We start from the raw sequence: 23,084 nt of genomic DNA on the forward strand, positions 1-23,084 counted from the left end.
AGCACCCTAGGAAATATGTTGCTGGCTAGATCACCAAGTGAAATAAAGAAAGAGGTGAGTGGATCATCCTGGATTTAGGGCTGTTACGTCCCTATATTATACCCAAACAAAAGATTGGCTCCCGTGGAACGTTAATTCAGCCATGACACCATAAATACATAAAATATATGTTTTTTTGTATACAAAATTGCTTATAAAAAACAAAAAAACCAATTGATGTATCTTTGGCATAAATATTTACAGCCTGTACCTTTAGGCAATATTAAATAACAGATAACAGATGGGCCACAAGGCCCTATTCTACAATAAATTATTGTGATTATTTTATCCCCAAAAGTGAAATAAAGGGAATAAGAAGCCTGAAAAAGAAAACTAATGCAACCACCACATCTAAGGACTGGTAAGTGTCAATATATTATATTTGTTTGTTTTTTGGTTTAGAAATGGTTTGAACACAGACTTTGAGCATTCCATTTTAATGATGTCTATGAATTTATCCCTCAGGGTTATGAATACCTTGGTTTGGTTTAAGGCACGTTGGGAGAACGTTATTGAAATTTGCATGTCGCATGTGAATCCCATGTTCAAACGGCAGCCGTATGTTATAAAGCAGCAATTGTCATTTTCTAGGCCAATAGGCAAGGGTTTGTCAAATAAAAGACATGGGGGAGCTGGGCACTGCCCAGGGGTACATATATAAAAGCAAACATTTAAAAAAATGTCTGGAGGGGGCAGAGAAGTGGTGCATCTGTATGGTTTATACAACTTACAGCAGCAAAATTGACATTTGCAAAGACAATGTTGGCCACTTTGTTCTGTTTGTAAACAAAGGGGCTGGGGATTCCATTCATTTATACCAGACCCTTATCCTAGATGGGGGTCTGATAAAGATGTGAATGGGTGACTCAAAAAAAAATATTATTGGGTTCCCCCTAAAATACACACCAGATCCCTATCCTTGATGAAGGTATAGTATGGATGTCAAGAGGTCCCCTAAGAAAAAGATAACAAAAATACATAAATAAGTAATATGGGAAAAAACAGACCCTTTGGGGTTGATTTATTAAAACTGTAGAGTTCAAAATATTTGTGCAATTGTGTATGGTAGCCAATCAACCTCTAACTTCAGCTTGTTCAATTAAGCTTTGACAAAAAAAACAAACTGAAAACTAATTGGTTTCTATGCATCTGCCTGTCCATAGGGTTGCATGAAGCTTCCGATCAGGTCTCCCTAAAACACTAATAGGCGGACCTGATTGGAATGCACATGGCAAAGGGCCCTAAGTGTGATTTCAGGCAGCAGATTGTAGGCATGAGGTAGGGAGTGTTCCTTTATGAGTTATAGAATATGTTTTCCATGGGAAAGTGAAAAGTGTGTGCTATTGGGATGTAACATGCATGATGTCCAAACACAGTACATTTATAAGATATATATCTTTGAAATTAGTATAAGAAATCATGTACAGTTTAATATACAGGAGAAAACTACATTAACCTCCTCGGCGGTATGATTCTTTCCGATTTTTTGTGCTGAAAGCGGTACCATTTTTTTGCATGGAAATATGTAGATTTTATTGTAGGCTGTAATTTTTAGGAATAACTCACTGAAATCTGTACTAACAAGAGTCTAGTAAACATTCCGGATATGATAAAACTTGAAACACGAAATCATAAATTATAATTTAATAAATAATCATAAAAAATAATAATATAATAATAATAAATTTAATTAAATAATATAATCAAACCAAAAACACTGAAATTTGAAATACAGAGGCAAATTCGCACATCGCTGAGCAAAGTCGCAAAATCGTTTTCAGTGTCTAATGACGAATTTCCCCACGAATCATTATCACTAAATTCTGCAAGTGGTTCTGATTTACTATCGCTGTTCTCTAGCTGGTCTAAAACCGCTTTTGACGTAAAGGGACGCTTTTTGGAAGCCATGGACTTTTTTTTCCAGGCAGAAAGAACAGACAAAATGCAGGCAGGGCACAGGACAAAGCAGTAGGGACAAAATATATGTGAAATGCATTGAAACAGCAATGACAGCAAAAATGACATTTTTAAAAAATTTCAAATTTCCCACCGGTTCCGGCGCCCGTACGTCCCGACGTCACAGGGACCAGAACACGAAAGCCGGATGCTGGCATCGGCCGGAGGAGATGGCTGGGGACGCTGCAGGGGACACATCGCGGGAGCGAAGGACAAGGTAAGCGCTGCAGGGACCCCCTGAGCAACGCCACATGGTAAGCCCGAGTGTAGCTCGGGGTTACTGCTCTTGGTACTCAAATTTTACTCGGGAAAACCGCTAAGGAGGTTAAAGTGGTTCTAAAGATGAACAATTTTTTTTAACAATGCCTTTTCTGCATTATAGCAGAACTTTTTTTTTCATTTTGAATTGAGTAAAGGAGGGTTATAACCCCATGTAAGGTTTATTTTTGCCCTGTTTGTCCCATTGAAGAGACTTCACTTCCTGTCCCATATCCACAACAGGAATTGAGAGGGAATCCCTGCAGATTAAGGTAAACTCTTGGGAACCCCCAGGTCACCAGAGCTAGCTGTCCCCATTGGAAGATTTACCGTCTATTACTTTTCAGGGCACAACACAAAATGTGATATTTTCTTTCACTTTCAATGATAATGGTAAACAGGACAAATAAGGAGGGTGAATCTCCCTAATGGGGGCACAGACAGTAATAAAAACCTACAGTACAGGTGTTCTAATCCCTCTCCACTCCATCCAACATCCAACATCAAAAATTTTCTACCACCTTCTGTATACCCACCCTGCCCCAAGTACTTACCTGAGTTCTGTTTCGATCCAGCGCTGTGCCGAGCTGCATCTGTACTCTCCCTTCTCCCAGCTCTTACAAGCTTGGTTGAAAGCAGCTGGAGCTATCAGCTCCTGCTGCTGTAAGTCTATTCCTGAGAGGAGAGAGTGGAGCTAACACACACAGTGTGTATCCTAAGACGTACACAGCCCGGCTGGGGAGTGGGCCGAGACATGCACCACCATGGGAAGCAGCTTCCTATGGTGGTGCACTGATAAGAGGATGAGCCTAGACTGCCAACAGGGAGCCCCAGAAGAGGAGCCTCAAGACCCCTCTCTGCAATACCATTGCACACAGCAGGTACAGAGGTTAGATTACAAAAAATGGAAACGCTACATGATACAGGTGTGAAAGTGACAGCATGTTTTGTGTTGAAAGCGGAAGTGATGTAAGCGGCCACCAACAATGTTCCCTCTTTGAAGTTCAGTAAGTTCAGTAAGCTCTGACATGACTTCATATTACTAGAAGCTTATGCAGTGAATGACAAAAGTGAGGCTTCCAACCTGTTAGCTAGGTGTCTCATCACACAGCAAAGCAAAAGAGTGTTACATTACTTTTGCTTTCAACATGAAACATGTTGTCACTTTCACACCTGCAAATCATGTAGTGCTTCCATTGTTTTTCTCTATCCCCTGCAAGTATATCATGTTTGTTATTTAAAAAAAAAAAAAGTTTTACAACCCCTATAAAGAGGAAAACTGGCTTTTACAAGGGTTTATAATCATGTCCTGGGAGGAAGCATGCTGTGTTTATTTTATCCATCAACTACACATTAGATATGAATGAATTGTTAGCAATAAATATAAAAACTATACTTTTTTGGCCTCAGAGACTCCGCTCTCTCCTGGCTCTCTTCCTATCTATCACAACGCTCCTTCAGCGTCACCTATAATGCCGCCACTTCCCCCTCACTCCCCCTCTCTGTTGGGGTCCCCCAAGGTTCTGTCCTCGAGCCCCTTCTTTTCTCCATCTACACCTCCTCCCTTGGCCAACTCATACACTCTCACGGCTTCAACTACCACCTCTATGCCGATGACACTCAAATCTATCTCTCTACCCCTCACCTCACCCCTTCAGTCTCCGCCCGAATCACTAGCCTTCTGAACGACATATCAGACTGGATGTCACTCCACTTCCTCAAACTAAACCTTGCTAAAACTAAGCTCCTAGTCTTCCCCCCAGCCCGTGCCCCCCCCCTGACCTCTCCATCATGACCAACAATGCCACCATCTGCCCCACCCCGCAAGCCAAAGTACTAGGTGTCATTCTAGACTCCAATCTGTCATTCCGGCCCCAGATCCAATCGTTGACAAATTCATGCAGACTCCACCTCTGCAACATCTCCAAAATACGCACGTTCCTAACTCCTGAAACCACAAAGCAACTCATTAACTACCTTATCATATCACGACATGACTACTGCAACTCCCTCCTCGCCGGCCTACCCCAACACAGGCTATCCTCGCTTCAGTCTATCCTGAATTCTGCAGCCAGACTCATCCACCTCACCAACCGCTCCGTATCTGCCTCCCCCCTCTGCCAATCCCTCCACTGGTTTCCGATTGCCCAACGCATAAAATTCTAAATATTAACATTGACGTACAAAGCTATCCATAACACTGCCCCAAACTACATCACCGACTTGATATCCATCTACCACCCAAAACGCACTCTCTGCTCCCCACAAGACCTCCTGCTCTCCAGTTCCCTGATCTCCCCCTCCCATGCACGTCTCCAGGACTTCTCCAGGGCTTCCCCCATCCTCTGGAACTCACTACACCAATCCGTCAGACTGTCACCTTCCCTCCTCACCTTTAGGCGCACCCTGAAAACCCATCTCTTCAGAGAAGCCTACCCAGCCCTCACCTAATTGCTGATCTCCTCCGCTCTTCCCACCACTCCATCCCTCACAGCTATTTCCTCCTCTACCACTCTCTCCTCCCTCCTAGATTGTAAGCTCCAAGGAGCAGGGCCCTCGAACCCCTCGTGTATCGCATTGTATTGTTACTGTACTGTCTCGTGTACTGTCTCCCGTTATAATGTACAGCGCTGAGCAAACGTTTGGTGTTATATAAATACTGTATAATAATAATAATAAATATATATTTTGTAAATAATTTCTTTGCTGCAAAACCTATCTTGGTAACGAGCAATGAAAATATTCCATTTGGCTGTATCTGTATTGGGCCTGGAGATATGAAACCACTGGAATCACTGTTAACCATACTTAAATCATCTAAAGAGTTAAACTTTCTGTGTAGATTGTAAGTATACATAGCTTCTCTGGAGAGGAGTGGTAGACATACTGAACGAGTTTGTTTGGACAGGTTGTTATAGGTAAATTAGACATCCTCCCACCAGGAAGGGCTAATTACGGTTGTGGCTCATTTATCTGGTACACTTGTTATATCAGAGATATGTTAATAAACAAGAGACAGCCCTGCAATGAACAGCAAAGTGTAGTCATGAGTATTCAGATCAGCGATAAGGGTATTCTCCATAGTAAAGCAGAGATACTGGACCTTCAACTAACCAAATGAATTTGTAACGAATAAAAAATAAACAACGTCAATTCAACAGAGTCAACATTGTGTTAGTTCTTGAGCTGTAGAAACTCACCTAAATTTCTTAGGGGTCACCTGATCCCCCATTCCCTTACTATCCTGGCAGCATACAGCAATTTTAAATTGCCCCTAAACTGTGATTTAAAAAAAATTAAATCTATTCAAGTATGCATTCTTAACCCCAAAAAGTACCTTATATTACTCTCCTTTATACCTCTTTCAAATCTCCAAATTCCTTTTTTTTTGCTGCAGTTATCCGACTTTCTGTTAGAGGATGGTTAAATTTCTTCTCCATGGTTCCACTGTATGTAGGAATGTAGCCACCCTCTGTTGCTCGCTCCTAAAACAGATTAAGGACTATGTATAGGGACACAAGACTGCAACTAACATGCACAGCTCATTCCAAACAAATGGAAGTGAGGAAAAAAGAGAGGTACAGAAATCCGTTGCATGGCCATTAAGTGGTGGCTGTAAATGTATTATTTTTGGAGAATAAGGATATTGTTTAGTGTCTCTTTAATAACTTGCCATGCACTTGGCCTATGTGTGGTGTGCCACTGACCCATTCTCAACCTGGGTGTTTTCTAATGGTTGAGACACATAGCTGCTGTCAGAACCAGAAGCATTGCATAATATTTTCAGATTGGTTTATATCAGGTCATTTCCTTACCTTCCAGGTCCCACTAGCTACATTTACCATGCTAGCATAGAATATGTATGAGTATGTGTTTTCCATGTTGGTTTCCGCTATGAACATTTGTTATTAAGTTTGATATTTCTGATTGGGGTATTATAACATTATAGGCAACTTCAAATAATGATGGGAATCCACTTGTGGGACTTTGCTATTATATGCACTATGTGCATTTCCATTGTTTGCAGTCATTGTTATTATGTCTTATATTCATGATTGACAGCTATGTATGTGGATGAAATTAAACAGTACTACATACCTTGGTGTCCTGACCTGGTGAATCCCCTGTGCTCTGACCTGATGACCCCCCTGTGCCCTGATTGGGCGACTCTCTTGTATCCTAACCTGGTGACCCCCTTGTGCTGCGCCCTGCTGACCCACTGTGCTCTGACCCCCTAACTCCCCTATGCTCTGCCCTGGTGACCCCTTGTGCCTTAAAATGGTTACTCCCCTGTGCCCTTACTTGGTGACCCACCTGTACCCTGACCTGGTAATTCCCCTGTACTCTGACCTGGCGATTCCCCTGTGCCCTGACCTGGTGATACTCCTGTGCTGTAACCTGGTGATTCCCACTGTGCTCTGCCCTGGTGAATCCACTATGCTCTGCTCTGGTAACCACTTGTGCCCTGATCTGGAGAATCCTGTGCTCTGCCCTGGTGACAACCCTGTACTCTGACCTGGTGACCCCCTGTTTAATTTCAGTTGAAGATAAAATTTGTGTGTCCATAACCCAAGTTTGACCCAGAATTGAGCATCTGTGTAGAACAAAGCCAGCCCAAGTTTTACATTGAGGAAGTAAGTTTTAATATTTATTCTTTTTTTAATTGCTATTTCAAAAAATTATTATTGCTATATCAACAGCTCGCCGATCACACTGACATTTTGTGAGCTGTAAATCTGAAAATTATTTTATGGGTTCCTCAGAGATCTCAGAGTTTTTGTCAAGGGTTCCTTGAAGGCAGCAGGTTGAGAAACACTGTGTTAGGGCAGCTAGATTTTTTCATTAGTTATTTGATTGGTTCTTAATACTTGGATCATAATATATGTATACACTATATTGCCATAAGTATTGGGACAACCCTCAAAATCATTGGATTCAGGTGTTCCAATCACCTCCATGGCCACAGGTGTAGAAAATCAAGCACCTAGGCATGCAGACTGCTTCTATAAACATTTGTGAAAGAATGGGTCACTCTCAGGAGCTCAGTGAATTCAAGCATGGTTGCCCCTTGTGCAATAAGTCCATATGTGGAATTTCCTTGCTATTAAATATTCCACGGTCAACTGTTAGTGGCATTATAATATAACCCATTGAAATGTGATTACATGCAATACATTAAGATGGACATTAGATGGCGGTGGCCTGCCATTCCGGGTCACTCACATGGCCAGAACAGCCCTCTGGAACTTGTATGCTGAACAGAAGGACTCAGCTTGTGAGCAGGGCAGTCAGGGATTTATATTTATTGTCATTTACACTTGTGACATATTCATTGTATTTGTTTTATGCGCTGCACTTTTTGTATATATTAGAAAAAAACCTGTTAGAGTCTGCAAAAGACTTGAGAGTGGGGTGGAGGTTCACCTTCCAGAAGGACAACGACCCTAAACATACAGCCAGAGCTACAATGGAATGGTTTAGATCAAAGCATATTCATGTGTTAGAATGGCCCAGTCAAGGTCCGGACCTAAATTCAATTGAGAATCTGTAGCAAAACTTGAAAATCGCTGTTTACACATGCTCTCTATTCAATCTGACAGAGTTTGAGCTATTCTGCAAAGAAGAATGGACAAAAATGTCCCTCTCTAGATGTGCAAACTAGTAGAGACATCCCCAAAAAGACTTGCAGCTGTAATTGCAGCGGAAGGTGGTTCTACAAAGTATTGACTCAGGGGGGCTGAATACTCTGGTCACAAGAGCACGGTGGTGTCAGCAGAGGTTGGGCTTTCAACAAGAGGTTCAAATTGACAGGAAACCCAAAAATTACTAAGCAACCCTTAAGGGAGTAGTGCTACAATAGCAAAGTGGAAGCAACTGGGAACAACAGCAACTAAGCCACGAAGTGGTAGGCCATGTAAAATGACAGAACGGGTCAGTGCATGCTGAAGCGCATACTGCATAGAAGTCGCCAATTGTATGCAGAGTCAATAGTTAAAGACCTCCAACTTCTTGTGGCCATCAAATTAGCAAAACAGTGCATAGAGAGGAATGGGTTCATGGAATGGGTTTCCATGGCCAAGCAGCTGCATCCAAGCCTTACATCACCAAGTGCAATGCAAAGCGTTGGATGCAGTGGTGTAAAGCACACCACCACTGGACTCTAGGACAGTGCAGATGTGTTCTCTGGAGTGACTAATCACACTTCTCTCTTTGACAATCCGATGGACATATTTGGGTTTGGCGGTTGCCAGGAGAATGATACTTGTGCCAAGTGTAAAGTTTGTGCCAAGTGTAAAGTTTGGTGGAGGGGGGATTATAGGGTTGGAGGAACTTGACTGGCCTGCACAGAGTCCTGACCTCAACCCAACAGAACACCGTTGGGATGATATAGAGTGGAGACTGTGAGCTAGGCCTTCTTGCCTAACATCAGTGCTTGACCTCACAATTGCGCTTCTGGAAGAATGGTCAAACATTTCCATAGACACACTCCTAAACCTTGTGAACAGCCTTCCAAGAAGAGTTGAAGCTGTCATAGCTGCAAAGAATGGGCCAACTCAATATCGAACCGTACAGACTAAGAGTGGAATGCTTATAAAGTTCATGTGCGTGTAAAGGCAGGCGTCCCAAAACGTTTGGCAATATAGTGTATATACAGTGTGTGTACATAGATACTTTACTTTCTATCATAATCTTTTATATTATGCACCATTTCAGACTCAGATATAGAGCTATTGACCAGAAATTCCAGACAATGAGGAAAACCAGTGAGGTAGTAATGTTATCTAGTCAACACTGCAACTGTGTTAACATTCAATATAGCTTAATAAGAGTAGTCTGCATTTTACTGCAGCTTGATTTATTAGAGTCACTGGTGTTGTACTTCTCTTTGTAACTTCTCTCTCTTTGTTCCTTTCCTGACCAGTGTATGTATAATGTATATACACTGCTCCAAAAAAATTAAAGGAACACTTAGAAAACACATCAGATCTCATTGGGGAAAAATATCATGCTGGATATCTATACTGATATGGACTGGGTAATGTGTTAGGAATGTAAGGATGCCCCATTGTTTGATGGAAATGAAAATTATCAACCTACAGAGGACTGAATTCAAAGACACCGTGAAAATCAAAGTTAAAAAAATTATGCAGCAGGCTACTCAAAATGGTACTCAGTAGTTTATATGGTCCCCACGTGCTTGTATGTATGCCTGACAACGTCAGGGCATGCTCCTAATGAGATGCAGGATGTGGTCCTGCGGTATTTCCTCTCAGATATAGACCAGGACATTACTGAGCTCCTGGACAGTCTGAGGTGCAACCTGGCATTGTCGGATGGACAATTAGATTTAGGTCAGGCAAGCATGGGGGCTGTTCTGTGGTATCAATTCCTTCATCCTCCAGGAACTGCCTTCATACTCTCGCCACATGAGGCTGGGCATTGTCGTGCACCAGAAGGAACCCAGGACCCATTACACCAGCGTAGGGTCTAACAGTGGGTCCAATAATTTTATCCCGAAACCTAATAGCAGTCAGGGTATCTAGCCTGTAGAGGTCTATGCATCCCTCCATGGATATTTCTCCCCAAACCATCACTGACCCACCACCAAAATGGTCATATTGAACAATGTTACAGGCAGCATAACATACTCCACAGCTTCTGCAGACCCTTTCACGTCTGTCACGTGCTCAGGGTGAACCTGCTCTCATCTGTGAAAAGCACAGGGTCCCAGTGGTGGACCTGCCAATTCTAGTGTTCAATGGCAAATGCCAATCGAGCTCTATGGTGCTGGGCAGTGAGCACAGGGCCCACTAGAGGACCTCAGGTCCTCAGGCCACCCTCATGAAGTCTGCTTCTGATTGTTTGGTCAGAGACATTTACACCAGTGGCCTGCTGGAGGTCATTTTGTAGGGCTCTGGCAGTGCTCATCCTGTTCCTCCTTGCACAAAGGAGCAGATACCAGTCCTGCTGATGGGTTAAGGACCTTCTACGGCCCTGTCCAGCTCTCCTAGAGTAACTGCCTGTCTCCTGGAATCTCCTCAATGCTCTTGAGACTGTGCTGGGAGACACAGCAAATCTGGCAATGGCATGTATTGATGTGACATCCTGGAGGAGTTGGACTGAATGTGAAACCTCTGTAGGGTCCAGGTGTCGCCTTATGCTATCATTAGTGACACTGACCCTAGTCAAATGCAAAACTAGTGAAAAACAGAAAAGATGAGTAGGGAAAAAAATGTCAGTGGCCTCCACCTGTAAAACCATTCCTGTTTTGGTGGTTGGCTCATTGTTGCTCATCTAGTGCACGTGTTGTGCATTTCATTAATACCAAAGCAGCTGAAACTGATTAACACTCTGCTACTTAAGTGGCCAGATCAATATCCCAGGAGTTTAACTGACTTCATGCTATACTCTGATTAAAAAGTGTTCCTTTAATTTTTGAGCAGTGTACATCCTTGTAGGAAAGTGGTTATACTAAGACCATGGCGGCAGCTGTAGCCATGATCCTGGTGTAATATTTTTTAAGTGCCGGCAATGCTCTTTTATGTAAAAGTGATCTGTGCAACTATATAATCACTTTTACAGAGATTGGAATGGCCCCCACCACCACCTGCTACCTTTCCTGGGCTCTCCAGTTCCACCCATCGCATCAGAAGGACGATGAACATTGTGAAGAACTTTCTTCAGGGATGTAAGAAACCAGAAGTGATGAGGATTTTATCACCTCCAGCTTCAGTTTTTTTTACTGGCTATTACCAGCTAGTGAAAAGACCAATCATGCTGATCTCGGTTTGTTTGGTTGTTTTGGCAGGCAGAGGAGGGATTAGGGTCTAATAGGCCCCAGATCTTTCAACAAAGTGGATCCGCCACTGTCCAGCTATGTTATAGCAATAATACACCATAGTTTTCACCATTCCATGGGCATGCGCAATTTTAAAGCATGTCATGTTTGGTATCTATTTATTCTGCGTAACATCATCTTTTGTACTTTACCAAAGTTTGAGTATTAATTTGTGTTTATGTGCACTAAAAGTCATTAAAGTGTATTTTTTCCTGAAGATGTACACTTGCTTTCAGATAACATATAATGTTTGAGGGCTCTAAGTCATTTTCTAGTAAAAAAGTGCTGATTTTCAATTGTATGAGAAATGTCAGAATTGGCTGACTGGGCAAATGGTTAATAATATTTAAATTTGAACTCCAGCCAAAAATAATTTTTGGAAACTGTAAAAATAAATTACCACCAATGAAGTGTGGTACATGTGGCTGCTGCTGTGTTAGGGAAAACTTTTATTTTCAATGAGCCCGTACAGTACAGTAAACCTCGAACTTCCAACACTGAAATTTACAGATCTCTCTGTAGTGCACAGATCATAGTGGGTCATTCACTAGTCACCTGTTCCATTCAGAAAAACTCCTGCACTTTTATCACAGAATACAAGGCATTCTGTGAATGGATGAGGTGTGGACCTTATCTTATTGCTTATCCTAAAGTCCCACATTGGTCCTTCTAAGCCTGCTGCCCATAGTTTAAAGGCCTTGCAGTGCAATTATGTCTAAAAAACTTTTCTCAGCTGATTCTTCACAAGAAATCACCAGGACCACAAATCCCAACCTGGAGAATTCACATTGAATCCATGGCATAAGTGAATCCAAACCTCATACCTCATATTTAATCTATGCACAAAAAAAAAAGACTGCTAATATATTCATATTTCGCTATGCTAATAATTACACAGCCTCTCCAATGGCAAAATGCCAGATTTGCTTTTTAATAAGGAATCTGCAATGAGCTAATTAGTGATGCTCTGCATGGATCTCACTATAAAACAAATTCACATATTGGGATGCACTGCAGTCAAAGCTTGCCAGTGGGTGTTACTTTCTTAAATTGGAAAATGTTGTCATGAGTATTTATGTAAGAGGGGCCTGTATGGCAATGAGACAGAATCATAGCATCCCGGCCTATCTGGCAGCAGTGAACATGTGAATCCATTTTATATGATACATTAATGAGACCCACACATCACATTTCAAGACTTACAGCTGTCATTAAAATATGTTACAGTCTTTATATGGCCCTGGTGTCATTTGTGGAGTAACCCTTTACAGCTAAAGAACAATAAAGGCCTCCTGTCCACATTCAGTAATTGTATTTTTATCAAATAAATATATGTAAACTACATTTCCATGCAATAAAATAACAATGTGCAAGCCCTGTATTTTTCCTGGCATTGTGACTTTTCAACTACGGATGCCAACACTGAAAAGCTGACATGCACTGCAGAATTAGATCCTGCTGCAGATGCATGCTGTAAAGGAAAAAGCAAAAATGCTCATACCAAATTGCTATGGATTTTAGAATACAGCCTCCGGCTAAGGTAAGCACATCACTTTTGTCATCCGAAAATAAAGCAGTCATTTTTAAATACCAGGGTATTAATATTCCCCCCTATCTTTAGCATGAAGGACACTGCAGTGGTACTAAATTGCTCTTTTTCTTAATCAGGAATAAAAGCAACATCACAGATACTGATGGAAATAAATGTTAAACCTAAGCTGCCCTTGTGCCATATGCAGCTAACACTGCTGACAGTGTATACTAAAGCAAACTTAGCAAAAGTAAAGAGAGGTTAAAGGGGGGTAGGGTCAATGCAGCATAATATGATACAGAGAAGGATGCAAACAGCAACATATTGCATATCACATAAACGCCTACAAACAAACTGACGTGCCTTACTTTGGCCGTAGTCTTACCATGGACGTGAATGATCCTGTCGTGGTACACCGGGGAGTTACTGCCATGATGATCAGCCCAACAGAAAGAGATTAGCACCAGGAAAAGTACCCTCTTCATCTTCGGATACCGAATGGATTTTCTTCACTGAAAAAAATCATAAGATAGAAAAAAGAGGCTTGTGAAAAGTAGAAAAGCTTCAACGTCTGTGCTGCTTCTGCTGCTTAACTTGTTCCAGCATTCCCATCAGTGGGGAAATCCTTGACAACATTGCTTGTCCTGTTCTGCATTAGAGAAGTTACTGCAACTGATACATGACGAGGTAAACCATCAATTAGCTATAGTAAAGTGACACATAATAATATACATAGTGCATACAAGTCTTCTTTTGCTCATCATGAATGTTTTAATGAAGTAGTTAACAATCAAATCCTGCTTAATTACACATACCATAGCAGCAATATTGATTGCATCTATTAAATTAAACATCTTTCGGCCGAGCAAAGGTCAATACTATTTAAAATAGCTGTTTAACCGCAGTGGCACTTACCATTTTAACCTGACATATATTACGGCGTATAAAACCATGTGTTTATACAGCATAATAGTACTAGCACTGCAGCTGTACAGATTGATTCTCAATTCACTTCTACCTAGAATGCTGACACGCTTATTTAAGGTGCACAGCCAGACTCTGCAAGCAGCTGAGATGCTCAGTAGACTGCAGAGGGATCTGGAGCCACTGGGTATTAATTGGGCAAATGAGAATAAAATGGAATAATAATGTGTTTTTAAAACATATACAATTTACAAGGTAGCTTACAGAGACTGCAGCCTATGCTAAGAGTATAATAAATATGAGCTAATATTTCAAAAATAACTGGAAACGTTTTTAGTGCTAAGCTGATCAAGTTTGTGTCTAATTTATTTTTTATATTCCCAACTGCTTAAAAAAATAATGAACTAATAAATGGCTTTGGCCAGCCTGCATTTAAATAATTTAATTTTTTCTCCATTGTTTCTTGGCAAAGAAAGATGAGTTCGAGAACGCAATTAATCTAATGACAACTTATCAGGACACTGAATATAATGAATCTAATTTACTCCCACGTGGTACTTAAAGGTTATTTTTTTATGTATTCACCCCTTCCAACTATGGCCCACTAATACTTATGAAACAAAGCTGACATGAAAGAAAATTTGATTAAGCCCTTAGGTGATATGGCATGTACTGCCAACGTGATTAAATGATGCCCGATAGGCATTGTAAAAATAATTATTTTGTACAATGTTTTTACCAAAGAGTTGCTGTCTGACTGTTGTTTTTTTTATACTTAGTGGACTTAAAGAGGAACTGAACTAGAAAACAAAAGTGCCTTAAAATGCAGAAAGAGGACAAAGGGTTAATCACCAGTATTGCATGTGGTCCCCATGCTGCTGACCTTTCCCTATTACTGACTTGCCATGTCTTGTTTTACACTGGGTGGGGATGCCACCTTGGACTTTGACTCCTCTTGTCAGAGCCTCCAGCAAGGTGAACAGTGAGCCAAACATTAACCAAGTCTAACTTCAGATCTGGTGGGACTAGTTTCACAGGTCTCAGTGCCATAGATCTCACACTGCAGATATACGTTGATAAGGATGTGGGCATACAGTGCCTAGAGTGCCTAGGCCAGGGTTTTTCAACCAGGCTCCAATGGAACCCTAGGGTTCCTCCAGAGGTTGCTAGGGGTTCCTTAAGCAATGAGCAATTTCTGCATCTCCGATAAGTTTCCAGTGACGCCCTTGATCTTTTAATCAATCCATATGAAATTACTAATTCACATTATCAGTTACCATTTGTTAAGTGCTGTTAAAATTACTGTCAGAGCTATATACCAATGTGTTGTGGAGTGATATTTGATCCTTTTCTATTGGTTGCACATATCAATAACAATATAAATGAGTAATAACAATATAAATGAATAAGCTCATTGGCAGTACACATCTATATACACTGTTATAATGTGAATACAAATAGAAATCTTCAACTACTCTAGTTGAACACAAATCAGATAATGGACTCACAGCTGCGGCATGGCCCCAATGACCCGAGTGTGTGAGCTTGGAAGGTGGGTTTGACAGTCTGTCAACTCAACAAGTTTTGTTGAGTTTGCTGTGACTGCAGCATGTGTATAGCTCCCTCTGGCTATATGTGGCAGTAAAACTACAGCTCAGCAAGCCTGTTTTTACAACCCCTAAGATGCCTAATTTTCATGTTTGTGTACTGCTACAATAAAACACTGGACACATTGATGAAACTGCATAGAGGTCATAGAGGAAGCATACCTAAATGTAAAATCCAGCCAAAACCAACAAACAACTTCAGAAACTACTGCTGGAGTGATTTTGTAGTCATTTTGTGGGGTTTTACACTGTCTTGGTGCTCCAGGGCCTCTAAAAATGTGATGGGCAGTCAAGAAATTATCTACAAAGTTTATGCTCCTAGAAGGCATGAATGTGTTCTTTGGAATTCGGGTCTCTCTAAGTGGTTAGTCTTTGAAAAAGATTAATCTTCATACTAAAGGAGAGTAGCAGAATGCTTTTTGTGGTGTAATTGTAAGTATGCCTAGGTTAAATTGTGAGAAACAACTTCTTAAAAATCATAACTTTATGAAAACATATAGTTAATTTTTTAATTTTCCAAAAAATTGTGACAAAAAATTACAACTTAAAAAAACTCACCATGCATTTCACTAAATACCTTGGTCTGTCTACTTTTCAAATAAGGAATAATTTGGGGGATATTTGTATTGTCCTGGCATTTTCAGTACATCAGGATTAATCAATGTTCAGATATTTGTACCACAGTTTGTAGACTTTATAATATTCACACAGACTAAATAATGTTGCGCCCTCTAGTTTAGGTAGGGTTTTTGTGTGATAGTCGGAGGCTTGTTGGAAGCCTGGGATGAGTCATGCAGGGAGTGAGGCAGTGAGGTTACTTCAGGTCAGGTTGGGAGGCTGTACAGGTCAGGGCTTTTGGAGCCCTCCCACCCTTCTAGAAACTGGATAAACTAGAAGAAAGCCGGAGGAGGGGAGGAGGCCTAGACTTGCATGTTTAAGGGAACTTGGCCAATCCTTAGGCAGGAGGCAGGGTATGGTGGTTAAGAGCAACCCTTAAATGTGAGAGAGCCTGTGCAGCAAGGGTAGTGCTGGTGTTAAGGTGGAAGATGAATGAAGGAAGGTACGCCAGCCAATCCCTGGAGAAAAGTGTCCAGATGGAGCTCAAATGGATATAAATAGGCTGAAGCACTAGATAATTGGGTTCCTTTATCCCAGGAGGGTTCCTGAGCCAGAGGAACTGTTGCCCTCAGGCAGCCCACAGACTGTAGAGCTGCTCTAGAGGCCTTAGCAGTGTCAGGGCTGAGGGCCTGAATGGATCTGCTTAGAAGCTGGTTGCAGAACCTCACCACAGGGGATCTGGTCTGGAGAGATGCCGTCTTACTTATTGGACCATGTCCAGAGGAAGCTGGCAGCTGTTCTGGGGACTTGTGAGTAAAGACCCTACACTGATCCCTGTGACTGTGTAGTGTTCAGGAGACTGCACTGGGTACCAGCAGTTGTGCAGAAGTGCAAGGTAACCAGGTATCAGAGGTTTGCCACTGCAGCTCTAAGGCCTTAGACTGCCAATAAACTTGCCGCATGGTCTCCAGCTGTGAGGTCTTAGCCTGTTCAGAAAGTTACCTCATGGTCTTCAGCTGTGGAGGTTTAGAGTGTCCAACATTCATGTCTACTGAAGGAGTAGATTTTCCTCTCATTGATGAATATTAATCACTTTGGAGTATCCCTAGCTACTCACCAGTTAGGTTACTTCAAGCAATAAATAAACAAAAAGATAACCCCTAAATTGTTTATTGGATCCAGAAAAATTGGACTGGTGCTTGGGTGGACAGACAGCTTCTGCACCTTTATTGAGAGAACCAGCTAGTACCACTACTGGGGTAGCGTTACATTTGCAACATTTTATAACAGAAACTAAGAAAAATGTTTTCTCTTTTCAACATTTTTGGTATTTTTTCCTTTATATAGCGGGGAAAAAAACACACTGGTGATTAAAGTGGCTGTAAAGGTTGAATGGTTTTTACCTTAATTCATTCTGTTAATGCAATTTTTAATCTTAGGATAGTGTCTCTAGTGTCCTTATCACAATGGTAACTTGACCCATACTTCATCCATATTGAGCACACTGCAAGAACATGTAAATCAATGCACCTTTAAAAACAGGTAATTAAAACATTTGTTACTTGTTGGGTGCCCCAGTGACCCTTACCTTAATGAGCTACATTAAATATAAATGAAGAACAAATAGGCTATGTTATTTGGAAAATTATAAGTAAATTACTAAAGGGATTTCACTAGAGCAATTAAGCACAAATGTGAACACTTTCAAGAAGTGGTTCTTGGGAAAACATGGAAATAAATATGATGAGAAAAGCAACTGATCTGCAAATTATGTTATTCTTTTGAAATACATGCATGCAGTAGAAAATTATATATTCCATGAGAATATGTTGCACTAAGATAGTAGATAGGCAAGGTGCAATACCAACACAATTCCATTTTACAAGCCCCAGTATACTGGCACTATGACATACAGTATAGTTCATAAATTATGATTGCCTAGTAGAGATGAGCATAGCAGTTTTGGTAGAACTGACCGCAAATATGCAAATTCCACTATTGACCAACTCCCAATTCGCTGTTGGTAAAATTTGGCCAATTTCCAATTTGGTCATTGAATTTAGTTCATAGAGCTTAATTTTAAAAAAATGCTACATATTTTGAGTGATGATCTAGATCAGGGGTTAAAATTTTGAGTCCAGACCTACTAGCCGGTCACAAAACTTACTCGCAAGTAAAAAGAAATGAAGGGGGTGTAATCAGCGCAAGCACTGCTAGAAGTCCTGGGTGATCCTGGTATGGGGTAATGGTGGTAGCTATGGCTGTATAAGGAAGATGAGTGTGGGGGTCCGTGTAGCACTGAGGGCAAGGCTTCCAAATAGACTGTAGCAGACTCTGTAGGTGAGAGAAGGAGAGAAGCAGCTGCTTGAAAAAGGAGCGCACTTCCGCCTTTCATGGCCAGCACATGCTCCGAAACGCGTCGCAGTGCACCTTGGGTATCTGACGTCATCACGGCCAGGCCGCCGCTGCTGCGTTCCAGCGTGCATTCCACCCAGCTCTGAGGGAGGACGTGCACGCTGGCCGGCCTCACAGCTGTTCCCCTCCAGCCACCACGCTGCTCCAGCGGCACGCTGACCTCTACACACCCCACACAGATGACAGCTCTTCAACATGGATACCCACCTTACTGTTGGTCACCAATAAACCACTATTTTTTGATGCTTCTAATTATCCTATCTATGTGAGTGTTCCTACCTATATTCCTAAATAAAGAGTCATATTGCACTTAGAGGCGCTTCTCTCCTTCTCTCACAAAACTTACTCGCCTCCAGTTGCCCCACCCAACCTTGCCCAGGTCCGCCCCCAACCCCACCCCCGGCCTGGCCCCAACCGCACCCCCTTAAAGCTTATGAAATTCCATTTTTCTTTAGAATAAATAGTCCGAAATATAAAACTGTACACAGTAATGTATATCCCAGCTCCCCTGTACTCCATTATAGTGATATGACATGTATACAGTAATCATAGTAATGTATATCCCAGCTCCCCTGTACACCATTATAGTGATATGACATGTATACAGTAATGTATATCCCAGCTCCCCTGTACTCCATTATAGTGATATGACATGTATACAGTAATGTATATCCCAGCTCCCCTGCACTCCATTATACTGACATGACATGTATACAGTAATGTATATCCCAGCTCCCCTGCACTCCATTATAGTGATATGACATGTAGACAGTAATGTATATTCCAGCTCCCCTGTACACCATTATAGTGATATGACATGTATACAGTATGTATATCCCAGCTCCCCTGTACTCCATTATAGTGATATGACATGTATACAGTAATCATAGTAATGTATATCCCAGCTCCCCTGTACTCCATTATAGTGATATGACATGTATACAGTAATGTATATCCCAGCTCCCCTGTACTCCATTATAGTGATATGACATGTATACAGTATGTATATCCCAGCTCCCCTGTACTCCATTATAGTGATATGACATGTGCACAGTAATGTATATCCCAGCTCCCCTGTACTCCATTATAGTGATATGACATGTATACAGTAATGTATATCCCAGCTCCCCTGCACTCCATTATAGTGATATGACATGTATACAGTAATGTATATCCCAGCTCCCCTGCACTCCATTATAGTGATGACTTGTATACAGTAATGTATATCCCAGCTCCCCTGTACTCCATTATAGTTATATGACATGTATACAGTAATGTATATCCCAGCTCCCCTGCACTCCATTATAGTGATATGACATGTATACAGTAATCATAGTAATGTATATCCCAGCTCCCCTGCACTCCATTATAGTGATGACATGTATACAGTAATGTATATCCCAGCTCCCCTGTACTCCATTATAGTGATATGACATGTATACAGTATGTATATTCCAGCTCCCCTGCACTCCATTATAGTGATGACATGTATACAGTAATGTATATCCCAGCTCCCCTGTACTCCATTATAGTGATATGACATGAATTCAGTAATCATAGTAATGTATATCTCAGCTCCCCTGTACTTCATTATAGTGATATGACATGTATACAGTAATGTATATCCCAGCTCCCCTGTACTCCATTATAGTGACATGACATGTATACAGTAATGTATATCCCAGCTCCCCTGTACTCCATTATAGTGATATGACATGTATACAGTATGTATATCCCAGCTCCCCTGTACTCCATTATAGTGATATGACCTGTATACAGTATGTATATCCCAGCTCCCTTGTACTCCATTATAGTGATATGACATGTATACAGTAATGTATATCCCAGCTCCCTTGTACTCCATTATAGTGATGACATGTATACAGTAATGATTACTGTATACATGTCATATCACTATAATGGAGTACAGGGGAGCTGGGATACTGAGTAATGTATATCCCAGCTCCCCTGTACTCCATTATAGTGATAGGACATGTTGTATACAGTAATTACTGTCCCCCCGAGTCTCCTGCGGCGGTGGAGAGGGTGTCTCCTCTCAGCGGAGGAGAGTGGACCTCTCCTGTACTTGTCCCCTCGGCGGCTGTGCCGCAGAAGCCGGAAACTGGAAGTTGTAAACCGGAACTCGGCTTCACAATGAGGCTTGGAGCGCAAGTGCAGTCGCTCCAAGCTTCATCTGTGCTCACCGCTCGCCACAGAGGACTTTCTCCTCACATTTGGCGAGCGGGCGAGCGGCTTTTTCAAGCCCTGGTCTAGATGTTCAAGTTGAACGTAAGTTCAACTCGAACATTGGCCGTTTGTGTGCTCGGCGAACACAAGAACGACAATGGCGTTCAGCGAGCTGTCCACCATGCGCTGCGCTTTCATAGTGCATTGCGATTGGCCAAAGCAACGTGGTCAGGTGCAATGCTTTGGCCAATCACAACACAATTGGACATCACCGCTAGTTCCACCCAATTGTTTACATCTGACCGGCAAATGCTCAGCAGGTGTGGATGGGTTGATGGGCATCAGGTTTTTTTTTTTTTAATTTCAGTGAGTCAGAGTCATGTTGACGCTGGATGCTGTGATTGACAATGGATAACTACTATAGAAACATTTTTTTTTGCTTTTTGTTTTAAATAAAGGACTTGTCAAAAACGTTTGTTTTGGTTTTTGTTCAGTAAAGGATTTTTTCAAAAGACTGGTCTCTTGTTTTTACTAAATTTAACCCTTTAGTGAATGGGTAGGGATACAAGGGGGATAGCATTAGGGTGCCACTTATTTAAAGGGGTACCCTGATGGTAACGAGCTCCCCTGCTCACAGACCCCCACAACCACCAGGCCTATCGGCATGGGGACACCGTTATGATGCCAAGGGCACGTGGCCTGGTAAACTGCAAGGGGGGGGGGGCTGCTCGTTCACCTCCCCCCCCCTTTCCTGGCTTGCCAGGCTTGTGCTTGGATCAAGAGTCTGGTAGGAGTAGGGGGGACCCCATGCTTTTTGTCATAAATTTCTTGGGGGTGGGGTTCCCGTTAAAAGTCCTGTTCGGCCTAAAGGGCCTGGTAGGGCTTTTAGGGGGAACCCCACTTACTTTCCCCCCATTTTTGGTAGGTGGGGTTCCCCTTAAAAGTCCTACCAGGCCTAAAGGGCCTGGTACGGCTTTTAGGGGGAACCCCACACACTTTTTAAAAACATTTTTTACTGTGGGGTCCTAGTTTTCCTACCAGATCTAAAAGGCCTGGTATGGATTAGGGGGGGAAACACGCTGTTTTTTTTGTTTTTTTTAAAATAAAAATGTAATTAAAAAAAAAAATGTCAGTCCTGCTGCAGCACGTTCTATACATTGTAGAGATGTGTAACTTTGCAGGTAGTTTAAGGGGACCACACAGGAATGATATTTAAAGGGATTTTTTTTGGTACTTTAAGCAATGAAAAATGACTGCCCCTTTAAAAACAGTACTTTTTGTAAATTTTTTTTTTCACTGATTCATGTCCCTCAGGGCAGTACCCGAGTCCTCATACCCCTTTTATGGCCAATAACTTGTATATAAGGCTTCAAAATGCACTTTTGAATTTACATGTTTGAGTCCCATAAACTTGTATTGAGTTCAAAGTTTGTGATCGAACATTCATTAGGTTCGAATGTTCGACCACAAACTGAACATGGGGGTGTTCAGCCCATCACTACATATTTTTTGATGTTTAAAGGCTTTTTTTGTATTTAAAAAAAAAATGTTGTCACTTGTGATCTTCACTGGAGGCAGTAGGAAAGCAAAATGAAAGTGCACGTGTCTAAAACTATTGACATTAAACTATTTACATATTCTTAATAAAGAGAGCTTTAAAACAAGACAACCCTGACCTCTCTAGCTGCGTTTTGTGGTTCTAAAGCCTCAAGGTTTTTTACCTTAATGCATTCAATGGAGGTAAAAACTCTTCTGTGCCGCATACTCCCTCTTACTCTACCCTTACACTTACCTGAGTCCCATTACAACCAAGCCTTGGTCACAAGAGCTGCTCTTCTAATTTCAGCCCTCCTCCTTGGGCAGATTGATAGCAGTGGGAGCCATTGGCTCCCACTTCTGTCAATCAACTCCAGTGATGAGAGATCGAGGAATGGGGCAGAGTCCTGCTGTCTGTGTCAATGGGCGCAGCAGCAGGACTCAGGAGTGAGCCCACACGAGTGCACCCATGGGAATCAGCTTCCTATTGGGGGTACTGAATAGAGAGGAGGAGCCAGGAGTGCCAGCAGGGGACCCAAGAAGAGAAGGATCAGGGCCGCTCTGTGCAATTCTATTGCACAGAGCAAGTAAGTATAACATATTTGTTATTTTTCTTTTTAATTTCTTTTACAAATATTTTAATGTGAAATAATTCTTAAAGATCCCCTAATATCACAACAAAGATTATACAGTTTCTAACAGCTTAGAAACACCTGTAATCTGTTTCCATTAGAGGGCTAGCAGGCTGCCAAAAGTTGCTCTCTGAGAAAGAGATTTAAATGACTGCATTATGAAGGTTGAAAATAATTTTTTCCACAATGCTTATAGATTCAGAGATGAATGAAGTTGTGTTTTAAAGTGCTTGTACTGTTCAGAATATGTGAATACTTCAGTGTGCATGACCTGGACAGTTCCACTTTAAATGTCAGTTTGATAGTTTTTTTTGGAGACCAATGGACTTTAAAGTGACCTTATCACTACAGGGTCACGTTTACCCAATTGGTCACCTGTAAAAGATGCTTACATACATACTTACATCTTTCTGGTGACCCATGTATTGAAAATTAAAGAAGAAAAAAATAGCAGCTCACTGAGAAAAAATTAGAAGTATACTTTCAGAGAAACTTAGAAATTGGTAATTTCATGGCATAATGATTTTCGCTGAAATCACTGACTCATCCCTACCAGTCACTTTGCATGTTTGCTTATCCCTGAGTGTGTTAGGAAATGATAA

General features: G+C 41.6%; 1 protein-coding gene across 2 annotated transcripts in view; it reads right to left on the bottom strand.

Annotated features, from left to right (window-relative positions):
* Positions 1-23,084, bottom strand: part of HAPLN1 (hyaluronan and proteoglycan link protein 1) — a 146,314-nt gene that overhangs the window by 38,331 nt on the left and 84,899 nt on the right. The window contains exons 1-2 of one of the 2 annotated variants that reach the window (XM_089679624.1): positions 13,539-13,618; positions 13,009-13,135 (exon numbers count right to left, since the gene is read on the bottom strand). In XM_089679624.1, coding sequence (XP_089535750.1) covers positions 13,009-13,108 — 100 coding nt within the window. In that variant the 5' untranslated portion in view covers positions 13,109-13,135; positions 13,539-13,618. Of the gene's footprint in view, positions 1-13,008; positions 13,136-13,538; positions 13,619-23,084 lie in introns of those variants that run through there. The other variant, XM_089679623.1, reaches the window with a different exon arrangement.

This window comes from Staurois parvus, unplaced genomic scaffold (genome assembly GCF_062004578.1).
Source record: "Staurois parvus isolate SC_StPar_1 unplaced genomic scaffold, SC_StPar_1.0 ptg000229l, whole genome shotgun sequence".
Classification (NCBI taxonomy): Eukaryota; Metazoa; Chordata; class Amphibia; order Anura; family Ranidae; genus Staurois; species Staurois parvus.